At 37.9% G+C, this 13,599-nt stretch overlaps 1 protein-coding gene across 9 annotated transcripts in view; it reads left to right on the top strand.

Moving 5' to 3' along the window:
- The first annotated feature begins 29 nt into the window (after positions 1 to 29).
- The window catches only part of LOC129743183 (uncharacterized), a 113,375-nt gene continuing 99,805 nt past the window's right edge, over positions 30 to 13,599 (top strand). For 6 of the 9 annotated variants that reach the window (XM_055735181.1, XM_055735156.1, XM_055735191.1 and 3 more), the window contains exons 1-3: positions 30 to 482; positions 4,040 to 4,127; positions 4,315 to 5,288. In XM_055735181.1, the coding sequence (XP_055591156.1) occupies positions 5,093 to 5,288 (196 nt within the window). In that variant the 5' untranslated portion in view covers positions 30 to 482; positions 4,040 to 4,127; positions 4,315 to 5,092. The remainder of the gene's footprint in view (positions 483 to 4,039; positions 4,128 to 4,314; positions 5,289 to 13,599) is intronic. The other 3 variants (XM_055735174.1, XM_055735163.1, XM_055735168.1) reach the window with 3 other exon arrangements.

Raw genomic sequence — 13,599 nt, 5'->3', positions numbered from 1 at the left:
GCAAGCAAACAGAAGCCATCGCGAAAACATTCGAGTTCCGTACTTGGTCGGTGTAGCACGCGTTTGCTCTAGCTAGCTAGTGGTTTCGGAGTTGATTTTCGCTGCTTTCAGAAGGATTGTGCTTCAGCCCAGCCAGTCGGTTGGTTTTACTATTTTAATCAACCGTGGATACTAGAAACGGCGGCTACCATCCTTAATAAAAACATCAATTGTGATAGTGCTCGCGCGGTACCTCCCACAGGCTAGGAGGGATGCTGTGTGCTGGTTGCTAGTGTTTTTTTTTAGCTAAGCACTCTACTGCTCTAGCCAACTACGTATTCGTATTTTCTTCTGAGTTTTTGTTGTTTGGCAGCAAAGGTGTTGAAAGAGATAACCGCGCGTAATTTGTGTTTGATTCGACGCTATAAAGTTGACGGTGTCTGTCGGATTCTTCGGATTTATCACGAAAAGAACAACAATCACATCTGTTGCCCTGAAAATTCGTTAGTAAACTGAATTTTTCCGTTACTCGATTTTCCAACTCTCCAAAACGATCAACAAACTAATTCATCGATTAATACACGCTACTGAAAACTTATCAAATTCTGTTTAAATCATAAGTTACTTGGAATAAAATATCATTCTAATTATTTTTCCAAAATCTTAACCTTATTCATCCTTATCCTACAATCTTCTCCACTCCTACTCTTAACACACAATATTCTTTTTTTTTTTTTTTGTTTCGTTTTCTCATTAAACTGATCGTTACTCATTAAAATAATTTCAGCAAACAAATAAAAAGACATTATCCACTACCATTCTTCACAAGTCGGCCTAAAATTCTCATCCAGATTGTCGATTGCACTAAGCTCACGTAGCGAAGAAGTAATTTCTTTTCTTTTTTTTTTTCAATTTTATTATTTTTTTTCGTTGAGTAAAATTATGTTTATTTTTCTGTGTATTTGACAAAAGGATTTAAATTTAAAGGGGTAAGAATTTCTCTGAATTTTTTAAATTTGGACAAAAGAATGGTTTTGATTGTCCAAAAATGGTTTCAAAATCCCGAAATTTTGAAATTTTTAATGTTATAATATTAAAACAGATGATCATGATCTCGATGTCCTTCACAATAAAAAAATCATCATATTCATTTTAGTTTGACGATTATCGAAATTTCTGAAAAAATATTCAACTTTGGTTCCAGATTGTTTCGCAGTTGTACATTGTGATTTTTTTCCAAGCAGTTTTTTTCTCAATCGTTTTTTTTTTCAAGTTTAGAATCAAACAAATACATTTTTTTTAACGGATATTTTTGAATTTTGTGGAAAATCATGTTATCTTGACCTTAAATTTTACAAAAAAAAATTCGGGAAAAGTGCTCAGATGTCCCTTTTTTGGTATACAAAATTACTTTTTTCTAGACACAAAATATAAAGATTGTCGTCCGCATTCTTTAATTTTAAACTCTTTTCCAAGATCTTTGCCTTCCCATCGAAGCACCAAGCTTTTATTGGACTCTTTATTTTAGAACCCCCTTTTTTTCTATTTTTTCATCATGTTGAAAATCATGTTATCTTGACCTTAAATTTTACAAAAAAAAAATTCGGGAAAAGTGCTCAGATGTCCCTTTTTTGGTATACAAAATTACTTTTTTCTAGACACAAAATATAAAGATTGTCGTCCGCATTCTTTAATTTTAAACTCTTTTCCAAGATCTTTGCCTTCCCATCGAAGCACCAAGCTTTTATTGGACTCTTTATTTTAGAACCCCCTTTTTTTCTATTTTTTCATCATCATTATTAACATTAACATCAATGTTTTTCAAGCTCAAATTGTCGAATAAGCGGTTCAATGAATACGGATTATAAGTTAGTTTTTTTTTCAATTTCGGTTTGTAATTCTTTCACAATAAAGTATTTATTTAATTTTGATTTTTTTTTTCTAAAATTGTGGATGCAATTGAATTTTTCAAGAAACTTGTTCCAACCTCTATTCCATTCCATTCCATTCTTATTCTCATTATCCTTTTATTTATTTTTTTTTCAGGCAAAGGATTTTTTTTTTATTAATCGATTTTGTTTTTCATCTGTTCCACAATTGTTCTTTTTAACACTTTTTAGATTTTTTTTCATCTCAATTGAAAATTCTGCTTAACTGTTTCAAATTACTTTTCAGGGAGTTTGTATTTAAAAACTTGATCAGGACGACGCATCGAAAAATGTTTTTTTTTTTTTTAATTGTTATTAATCTGATTAACACCAAAAAAATTGAACTTCACAAATTGACAAATATTTAATTTATGAAAGAGTGTTTTAATTTTACTTTTATTGTCTTATTTGTTATAAAATGATTCTCTTGCAAAAGTAAAACGACCAATTTGTTTAATTTTTTGTAATGTAAGCTGAAATACTTTGAAATCATATGTAAGGAATCTTCGCCTTCTCATCGAAGTCCTAGTTTATTTTATTTAATTTCTTTCGTAATCTTTTTCCATTATAACTTTTTGTTTTTTTTTATACAGGATCTTTGCCTTCTCATCGAAGTCCTTCCTTTTAAATTAACTAGGATCTTTGCCTTCTCATCAAAGTCCTTTTTTCAAATTTTTTTGGTTTTTCATAATTTCTTATTCAGTGGCTTCGCCTTCCCATCGAAGTCCTTGTTTTTTTTTAATATCTTGTTTTCTTTTTAATAATAACTCAATTTTTCAGGAGCTTCGCCTTCCCATAGAAGTCCATTCATTTGAATTTACTAGGATCACCGCCTTCTCATCGGAGTCCTTCATAAATATTTTTCTTTCTTGGTTTTTTTTTCTTTTCGATTCGATTTCAATATTCATATATTCATATAAAGATTGCATATTTTGGTTTATCAATTTATCTTAAATAATTGATCCTAATTTAAATAGGTTCAGATTTCCGACAGAACTAAAGGATTTAGAAATAGATATATTATTCAGATGCCTTCTTTTTTTTCGTATTCTGATATTTCAATAAGCTCCATAAAACAGACTGAAGATTACGTGTTTTCATTATCATTTCATTATCAGTGTTATGAATCATATTTCAAAACCAAAGTTTTAAGGACTCATCAATAATTTAGATTGAGGCTGACAGACTAAATCCCTATATGTATATTTTAAAATCGAAATTCCAGAATTCCATTCATCTTATTCGAATAATTATTTTCAATTGTAAGGAACACAAATTTAATGTTCATGGTAATCGAACAACAACAATAAAATTTTTCCCACTAACATCAACTCTAGCTCAAGTTCTTAAAAAAAAATCATGTTATATCATCAGTCGACAGAGACACTGATGACTTTTATTTCAAGATTTTATCGTTGACCGTTTGTTTATTTTTTTTTTTGTAATGAATTCTCTCAACTCCTTTCTGATCTTGGTATGATTGTTAAATGCATATCGTAATTCAACTATATAAGATTCTCGTTTTCCTATTTGAGACCATTTGTTCGTAATCTCTGATTATTACTATTCTTTTTTTTTTTTTTTATTTGGATCTTCGCCTTCCCATCGAAGTCCTATCAATATTTCTTTGTCAGAGGATCTTCGCCTTCTCATCGAAGTCCTTTATTTTTCTTCTTTTTTTTTTTGTGAATAAATTGTTTTGGATCTTCGCCTTCCCATCGAAGTCCTTTTTTTTAATTTTTTTTCATTTATACATATTTTTTTTCATACTTATTACTTTATTTGACTTATTAATTGACAGGATCTTCGCCTTCTCATCGAAGTCCTTTTTTATTCTTTTGTTTTGAAATATTTTATTTTCGTCAGGAACTTCGCCTTCTCATCGAAGTCCCTGGACTATTACTTATAAGAAACTTTGCCTTCTCATCAAAGTCCTTTTAGATAAATTTCACTAGCAGAGTTCACGTAAACAAAATGGCGTTCTCAAATTTGTCTCATTTCATGTTTCTCAAATTCAGTAAATTTTTTCTCATTTCACACTTCTAGTTGTAAGTCACTGGATAGATTCACATTTCCTTCTATCTCATATGTTCCACTAAAGGTTTTTTTTTCTTTCTACAATATACTTACAGAATCCGTGGAGTCACGACTGCGCCAATGTCGGATTCTTCGGATTTATCACGAAAAGAACAACAATCACATCTGTTGCCCTGAAAATTCGTTAGTAAACTGAATTTTTCCGTTACTCGATTTTCCAACTCTACAAAACGATCAACAAACTAATTCATCGATTAATACACGCTACTGAAAACTTATCAAATTCTGTTTAAATCATAAGTTACTTGGAATAAAATATCATTCTAATTATTTTTCCAAAATCTTAACCTTATTCATCCTTATCCTACAGTGTCTTCCCCGTTGGTAGTTTGCAGAGCAAAGGAAGATTCTGCTGTATTTGAATAAAATTTTCTTTGTTGAGCGCACGACCGTTGCGATTGTGTGCGTTACTGAAATTTCACAAAGGTGACCATAAAGTACGTCGAAACGGTGCGATAAGAAACTATTATGCTAGTAGGTACGCGAGTCAGTAAAAGTGGCTTAAAATAAAGTTTTCGAATGTGAAAAAATTTCCACCAAACGTCCTTTAACTGGGGTGGTGCGTGAAAACGTTCCATCTTTGTTTTTTATCAGAACTCAGTCATTAGCCAAGAAGAAAGTGCTCGGTTCAGTGGCTGGGGAAGAGCAAACCAAAAAAAATCTACTAAAAATAGTCACTCTTGACCCGTGGTGAGAGTTCACGTGTCGTCTGTTTTCTCGAAGGCTAAGTTTAGCAATTCTCTGGAAAAAAGTGCTACTGAAGTGGTGCTCAAGAAAAGTGATCCGAAGAAAAGTGTGCATCAATTCATCCTCACAATTGTCGAGGGCAGTGCTTCAAGGGTTCGGTCGCCTAGATGTAACTTTGGTGACCCAGTGGTGTATTTCAGTGTCGCCGACCCATTAATAAAGTGATTCTATCTTCCAAATAAAAAAAAAAAGTGATCATTACCCTTCCCACGGTTCAGCTCCCAAACGGATTAAAGTTGGCTGACGAGAAGCATCCGGAGGTCGGGGAATCTCGGAGTGTTGCCGCACAACATTCCAGCGGTGTCCCTGGCGTTGTTGCAGCCAATACTGCTTCAGCGAAGATGAGCTTGAAAAAGGCCAGCCGCACCAAGAGCCTGTCGCTGAGTGGCGATGATTTTCCGCTGCGTCCGGCCAAACCAAAGGCCGCCTTCGCGACGGCCAAACGTCCCGAAGACACGATGAAGATCATGAAGTTCATCGATGACAACGTTATCGGCAAGGGTGTTGCCTTTCTGGGGCCGTTCGGAAGACGAAAAGGTACGTACCACTTTAAGCGATTTGAAATCGGGGGTTTCTTGGGCTAAGATCAATATAACCAGGAAGATTACTTAACATCAGATTGTTCAGCAATCCTATTCGAAAAAACGTGAATATGTGATCTACTCTTACATATGACTTTACATCGACCGAGCTGGAATCTCGATTCATTTTCGTTCCTTCATTTGAAAGCGAATTAAGGCTTTTGAAAGCAAATAATTTTTAAGGGGGATTGAGACGTCTGCCCATAGAAAAGTTATAATGGATTGAGACTGCTGCCTGTTGAAAGCAGTGTTATCAGATTGATACACATCTTTCGAAAACTTTTGTTCGTGAAACATATTTGCAACGGTTCTGCTAGCTAAGAGGATTTAAAGTGGATCGAGACTTCCGCTCGTTTGGAAAAAATAAAACAAATTGATACTTCTGCTTGTAAAGAAAATGAAAGCCGATTGATACTTTTTTTTAGTTAAAAAAAAGTGAAAGTGGATTGAGACCTCTGCTTGTTGAAAATAGTGCAACCAGCTCGATCCTTTTTTATCAACATTTTTTTTTTTGGTTTTTAAAGACAATTACGGCGGATTCAGTCTTTTGCTGGTCGAGAATTATGAAAACGGATTGAGACATCTGCTAGTTAAGATGAATGAAAGCCAATTAAGACTTCTTTACCTAATTAAGTACAATGAAAATATACGCAAAGAGAGGAGTAGTTGGAGACACATGTGTGAAACCGTGCAATCTACGCCAGAAACTGCCAGATTTAAATGAAAAAAAAAACACTCATTTGGAGAACAACAAAGGGGGTTCACAATAGACTCGGAAGAAATCCTTTCGGGAATCATCCTTTCGGATATAGTAGTTTTCCACATATTTCTGCGTTGAGCCTCGAACCTTCTACAGGCGAATATAAGATGGTCCAGTGTTGCTGAAGATTCTCCGCATTCGCATGTGTTCGCAATAATGTTATTGCGACGAAGCTGTGACGGGATACCAGAGTGATTGCATAATCAGTTTTGATAAAACAACCACCTCCCGCCGGGTTAACTTCTATCCAGAGAACCATGATTTTGTTGAAACATGTGTGAGAAGATTGTGACCAAATCTACCTTTAATGCCGCTGTCCCAAGAGATTAGCCATGCTTCCAAAACACGCAGCGAGTTTAAATGCCAGGGTCATTCTTCCCTATGTCGCACGGAAAGTTGACATCGATGCTAAATGATGTGTCAATCAGTACGAATCCACATTGACCAGCTGCTTGATCTGCAGCTTCATTCATTGGAATATTTTTATGTGCCGGAAACCAGATACTTACCTACAGAAGATTCTGTTAAACTTCTCACTGCATGCAGGAGCACCAAAAACTCGATGAAGTGGTTGATGTTTGGGATCTGCAGTGCGTCAGAGCATTTCCTGTGGATCATTGAGCAGGTTTTAATCAAAACAACATTTTTTTCTACGCAAAATCGTTGCCTGAGGATAATGCTGCCCTGGATTCTGTTCTAAAAGCTTTGGAAGAACGAGGGGTGGTTCTCAATCTTAAAAAAATGCAAATTTCGGGTCAATGAAACAATTTTTCTTGGTCACCATATATCGGGTCAAGGAATCAGGCCATCCAGCGAGAAAGTCGTTGCAGTTGAGAACTTTAGAGCTCCTAGGATGGCGGAGGAAGACAGAAGCTTTTTAGGCTAGTTGGATATGTAGGTCGGTTTGTTCCAGACTTAGCACTAGAACATTTGAACTTCGACAGCTTTTGGTCGAAAGACAAAAAATTGAGTGGCTGGTGAAGCATAACATTGCTTTTAGAATTTTTTTTAAAGTTGGTAACCACAGGTGGTAAATCCCGGTTTACGGATTGTATACCAAGGCACGGCGAGCCACCGCGACCCCCAGTCTGTACTCCGTGTACTCCCCGTACTCCCTAAACTCCACCTGAGGCCGCAGACCTGGTTCCCACCTCGAACTGTTTAGCACACTGTACTTCAATAGTTCGAGGTCTATTCGCGCTAGTGTGCGCTCCAAGGCAATACTCATTATCGAGACCACTTTCAGCAAAACCTCTCATCCTTACGACTCGACGCCTGAACTCTCCTCTAACGACTTGAGAACCGACATCTCCTCGCAATGACTCGAGATTCCCACACAAACCTCTCCTCTTCGCGACTTGAGGCCTGATCTCTCCTCTAACGACTCGAGATCCGACCTCTCCTCGCATCGACTCGAGGTTGACTTCTCCTCTGCACGATTCAAGGTCCGATCTCTCCTCTAACGACTTGAGATCTGACCTCTCCTCGCAATGACTCGAGGTGACCACTAGTACCCCTCCTCTTGTTGATTAGGGGCCTGATCCCTCCTCTTACGACTGGAAACCAGACCCCTTATCATAAAGACTCGGGGTTGACCACACAAACCTCTCCGCCTGGAGGTTCGAGGCCTGACCTCTCCTCTAATGACTCGGAGCCCGACCTTTTATCTCCAGGATTCGAGGTTCGCCACCTTGCCCGTCGTGTGCCAGATCGAGAGCAGCTTATTCTAGACTCGCGCCTGTCACGGCACACGCGCGTGACTTAACGCAACGACTCGGATGATTCCCGACGAAGACGTCATCCTACTCCGACTCGAATGGTTCGAGTCAGCGCCACTCTACCCGTGTGTATTCCCCGATCGTGGAATAACCTCTTCCCAACGATTTCCATTATGAAGTAGGTCAAGTCTTATCCCCGCAGCTTCTGTCGTTGGAAACCTTTAGGAATTTAAAAAATGCAGTTTGTAGAGCACCTATTTTAGGATATTTCGAAAACGTTCGTAGGACCAGGATGGTGATCGATACTTCTCCAGTGGGCTTGGAGGCTGTATTGCTACAGTTTGAGGGCCAATCCGATACCGGACGGAAGTTGGAGCTGGAAACTGACCATAGACTCACCGAAATCTTTAAGCCCACTTCACGCACTCCTGGTCGGATAGATCGATGGGTACTCAGGTTACAGTCGTTCAGATTTCGAGTATTTTAGAAGCCCGGGAAGCAGAATATTGCGGATGCTTTTTCGAGGCTGTCAGTTTCGGCTGGCTCAGCTGATGCGGACGATTCGGACGAGGTTATCGATGGTTGCGGTTGACATTGCTGAAATTAGAGCTGCAATACTTTATGATGCCCAATTAACATATCTTAAAGAAGCGATAGAGTTGGATAACTGATCGAATGACAGCGTAAATCCAAGTATTAAAGATGTTCCTTTCAAAGGCGAAATTTATGTCGTCGAAGGAGTAATAGTTCGCGGATCTCTATTGGTAATACCGAAATCTTTACAACCACGAATTCTACAACTGGCTCATAAGGCACATCCTGGTAAAACAGCAATGATACTGCGTCTGAGGGAGCGTGTGTGGTGGCCTGGGATTGACAAGGATGCCAGAGCGTTCGTGAGAATTTGTGAGGAATGTCGATTGGCCGGTAGGACTTCAGCTCCAGAACCGATGAGACGAAGAGTCATGCCAGACGAGCCGTGGATTGACATCGCGATTGGTTTTCTTGGCCTCCTTCCAACCGGAGAATACCTGTTGATAGCCGTGTTATGCGGAAAATTACTTCCGAGGAGACTATAAAGGAGTTAGAATCGATTTCCGTGCGTTTTGGTTATCCCAGAACAATCACCTCAACAATGGACGAAAGTTTATAAGCACCGCATTCAGAAGTTATGGTAAATCCAGGTGTATCGTGTTGAACCATACCTCTTCATATTGGCCTCAAGAAAGCGGAGAAGTAGAAAGACAGAATAGATCTCTTCTAAAACGCTTGAATATTAGTAAGGTTTTTAAACGAGACTGGAAAAACGATATGCTTGAATAGCTTGTAATTTATAATTCAACTCCTCATTTGATTACTGGCAAACCTCCTTCCCAACTTCTACAGAACAGGTCTGTACGTCCCGTCTTTAAGAGATATCGAAACAATCCCGCTGTTTGATCCAGAAACTTGCGATAGAGATCTGGTGAATAAGTATCATGGAAAAGAACGTGAAGATAATCGCCGTAACGCAAAACTTTTTGGAGTAGTTGAGGGTGACTGTGTAATTGTCCAAAATTCAATATCGGGAAACAAACTACAGCCTTATTTTGCACCCATCAACTACGAAGTCATAAGGAGGAAAGAGAACCAAGTTGAGATTCAAGATGAAGATGGGAATACGTTTTTACGGAATACTGCATATCTTAAAAAGGTGTCGACAGGTGATGACGGTTCAGATATCCAGGTCGAACCAGTGGTTTCGCAGGGTCAACAAATAACATCAGCTCAGATCGGTTAATCCACCTCACTAGCACCAGGAACCAGGACTTCGTCGTCAACTCATAATTTTAGTCATATTTCAACTGTTGTTAAAACAAAGGGAGATGTGGTAGTTTCCAATTTTCGATAGTGATCGAAGTAATCGGAGAAGTCTCGTTAGAATAATTTTGCTAAATCATTCAAACTGGTCAGACTGAAATTAATGAAAGCAAGTCCTTCAAGTTAAATTTAAAGAAGTGTTTCATTTAGTTTATCCGGAGAATACAGATCACAACACTTACAATCAAAGCTACCCCAACGAAGAGATGTGCTCAAGTTAAGCTTCTATTACCTTTATTGTTGTGGTCATTCATCGTGGGCGACCTTCTAAACAAGCTTGTATCTATAGAATTCGAAGTTATTGGCTTTATTGGCACCATACTTAAAACACTTAAATTGGTTATGGGTATAAATATGGTCCAAGATACCGGTTCCCATTAACAGCTGATTTTGAACTCAATCAGCTACAGAAGAGATGTTGTGCAGCACTTGGGCAGTGGAAAGAAGAGATCTGTACTACTTGCTGGTTGAACTAGGAATACTTCATTCAACTAATATCACTACCTTATGAACTAAACCATTTCCATGGTAACATAAAACACTTGTATACTAATTATGTGTATGTTGTTATTTGTCCCATCGATTGCTTCGATTGGACAAATCTCAACAAGAGAAGGAGAAAATTGGTTAATCTTAATAGGAAGATTTGTCACCAAAATCAAAATGCAGACTTGAATTTTTGTTCACAAGAAAACAATCTTTATCAATCTACCCGCGTGCGTTTTCCTCAACAATGCGATGAGGCGCGCTTTAATGAATTTATTGCTCGGTTCACAAATTAATTTACTACTCTATTCCCGCAGTCATCGACAGGGTGGTTGGTTTTTTTTTGCGCGGGAATGTCCGTCCTTGAACTTCTACTACAGTGAGAACAACGGCCGCCAATCACTACCGATCAATGCGCTGTGCTCTTTCCCGTTTAGCGCCAGGAAAAACACATCTTTCATCAAATCAACATCTTCCCGCCCGGCTTCTCGGCTCGACCACCGACTCCAGAAGATGATCAGCGATCGATAGGCTGACGTGGCACAACTCACTCCAACTTGCTGAACGATCAGGGTAATAACAGCTTTCGTACCCTGGCAGTCGTCGATTGCTTGAGGCCTGAACTTTGTGGATTGTTGAACGGGTTTTGTGAACCGAAAACTGCATTGCACGATGCATGGTAGCTGACCTTGATGGAAAACGTGGGCGTTCAAGCCCTTTTGAAGGGAGAAAAAAGCACAAACATTGCAAAATAATAACAACATGGGTGGTACCTGTACGTCAAGGCCTACTTGAAAAGTGTGAACACGATCGATCGAACGAGAGAGAAAAAAAACTGCAAACTATCGTGTTCGAAGTCGAACGAAAAAGAGCGTGGAAGGAATGATCAAACAAGCGAAACCGCACACTTCATTACCCAGCCTCAGAGCAGCTTCTAGGGCGTACATATCGACGGCGTGTCCGCATCGGGGGCCATCCACTCTTTTTTTCCCCCGAGACGCCTCAAGCATGCTGGCGGTGGAAGCGATCATGCTAGACATAGTGGCGGCGACCGATTGTCTTGGTTGGCATAAGCCAAGCACATTACAGGCCGGCTGAATTGGCAAGTAGCTACCTTTTAATTTCGCGATTGAATGCTAATCGCGAACCGTGAGTCGCAGTCGAATAGACCAGAGCAAAAAAAAAACAAATTAAACCCACTACATACAACAAAAATAGTTTGGTACAGGACGGAAGTTACCTTCAAATGGCTGTTTTAAGATTTAGGAACTGAATAAATTGACAGTTGGTCGGATGCTCACATTAAGAACGGGTTCGTGCACATGATTTTTAAACAAACAATGATACAGATCTCCGGAATATACGAAACACTACTTTGAAGATCGTTGCGTTGAAAGATGGGGAAAAATGGCAAATATGCGACGGACATCAGGCTCTACGGAGCATGTAAATTTGGTGTGCACGCACCAGCTGCCGGGTGACGCTTCGAGCGTCACTCTTGTTGACAGCCGGCCAACTTGTGCTTTCAAAAAGGGCGAATCAGCTTAGCGATCAAATCCAGACAGTTTTATAATAACGCTAGAAATTCAATTTTTCTCCAAATTCCTACAATACTTATTTGGGTAACTCCCCCTAAACATAGATTTTTAAGCCAAAATATGTTTCTGGCAAAAGTATTCCCGAAAAATACGTCCCAACCAAATAAAAAACGAGTGAATCGCATCGTGTCGTGATGCTCAGGCAGGCCTGCCACAAACATTTGCATCCAATTGAGAAACATTCAACATTCAACTTGACTCCGAATGAATGAGATTTTAATTGAAGGTTGCGCGAGGCTGTCCGTTTGCTCGATGATGGGGAACGGTGCAAATTTTTTAATATTAATGGTGCTAGGCAATTTTCGGTTTCAAGTTTTGCACAACTCAGCACAACAACGCTTTAAATTTGGAAGGTCACATACACACATAGGGGTAAAAAACTGTGGCTTCGATTTTAGCTTTGAATATTTGCCTGCAAATTCTAATTTTTGTGGCCCTTTTAGAGAGACAATTCACTCATTATTGTTTCTCCCTTGGCATAAATGTGTGGCACATAAACACAAACAGCACGCATCAACTATTTTCATGCATTTTCTTCCAACTTCAGTCCAAAGGTGTTATTTAAATCAACACTGGCCGAACTTTCAAGTAGCTACTTCGCGTTTTTCGTTGCTCTCCGTACCAACCTGTTTTGGATGGCAAATTTGATGCCTGCTTCAAGGTCTTGGAGGGTAGTAATTTTTGCAATAAACCACTACGGAATCGTTCGTTTCCTTATGAAAGTCATGATGGCTTGAATGCCGCCGGTTTGTGATTTTTTTCAACGTTTCCTTTCAACAAAAATTACCAAAATACGAAAAAACATTTATGAAGAAAACTTAAAAAATAGCCATTGACTTGAATGATGCAAAAAATGTCCACAATGACAACAATGAAATAATTACAAAATTTACTATGGAATAGAACAATTTTAAACAATTTTGTTTTTTTTTTTGTTTTTAAGATATGATCTACAGGAAAAAAAAATCCAATTTTCTGATACTAGATTCATCAAAATCGTAAAAACTAAAATAGGAGTTAGGTTGGTAAGAATGTTTCAATGGAACATACACATCCACGGACATCTTCGTAACTCGTCTAACTGATTCGATTGGTATATATAAAGTGGGGTCTTGGACCCTTAATTAATGATATCCCCAACTGACCGTTGGCTTTTTGTAAGGAGGCCAAAAGGAACAAGAAATAACAAAAAGAGGAAAAAATGACAAGATTTATAAACATCACAAAAATGACTTAAAAAAATGACTAAATTTCCATGAACTAAGTAAGCGGCAAGAGTATAAATGCGGCATTAATGACAAATTTTCAGATGTTTTTAATTTTTTGTAAATTATTTGAATGTTTTCTGGCATTTTTATTCGATTTTATCATATTCTATCATTGTTACTTATCTTTTTTCTGTTACTTCTACCATGTTTATCGGTTTTGACATTTTCTTCATTTTTTTAGGTTTTGGGCGTTGTTGACATTTTTTTCTTTTATTTTTTTTTTTTAATTTTCTTAGTTTCGTGCCAATTTTTGCAACAACATATTTGTCTTTTTTTTCATTTATGTAATTTTTTTATCATTTTTATTTTATTTTTCATTTTTGTCATTTGTGTTTAATTGACATGTGATTATTTTCCAAATTTTAATAAATCAGTCAATATAAAGAAAGGTTAAAATCTAATAAAAAACGATCATTTTGAGAGAGCGAAATGTGGCGGCGGGGGCAATGAGTCTAAAATATTTGCTGCACACTACTGCACCTCCTTCCGGTGAATTTCACAGATCAAAATAAAATATATTTAAAGAAACATGAAATTGGCGAAAATAGTAAAAACTGTGAACAAATTTTCTCAATTT

This window comes from Uranotaenia lowii, chromosome 1, assembly GCF_029784155.1.
Source record: "Uranotaenia lowii strain MFRU-FL chromosome 1, ASM2978415v1, whole genome shotgun sequence".
In the NCBI taxonomy this organism is placed as follows: domain Eukaryota; kingdom Metazoa; phylum Arthropoda; class Insecta; order Diptera; family Culicidae; genus Uranotaenia; species Uranotaenia lowii.
Note: the sequence above shows the minus strand (reverse complement) of the source record. Positions and strands in the feature narration are given on the sequence as shown.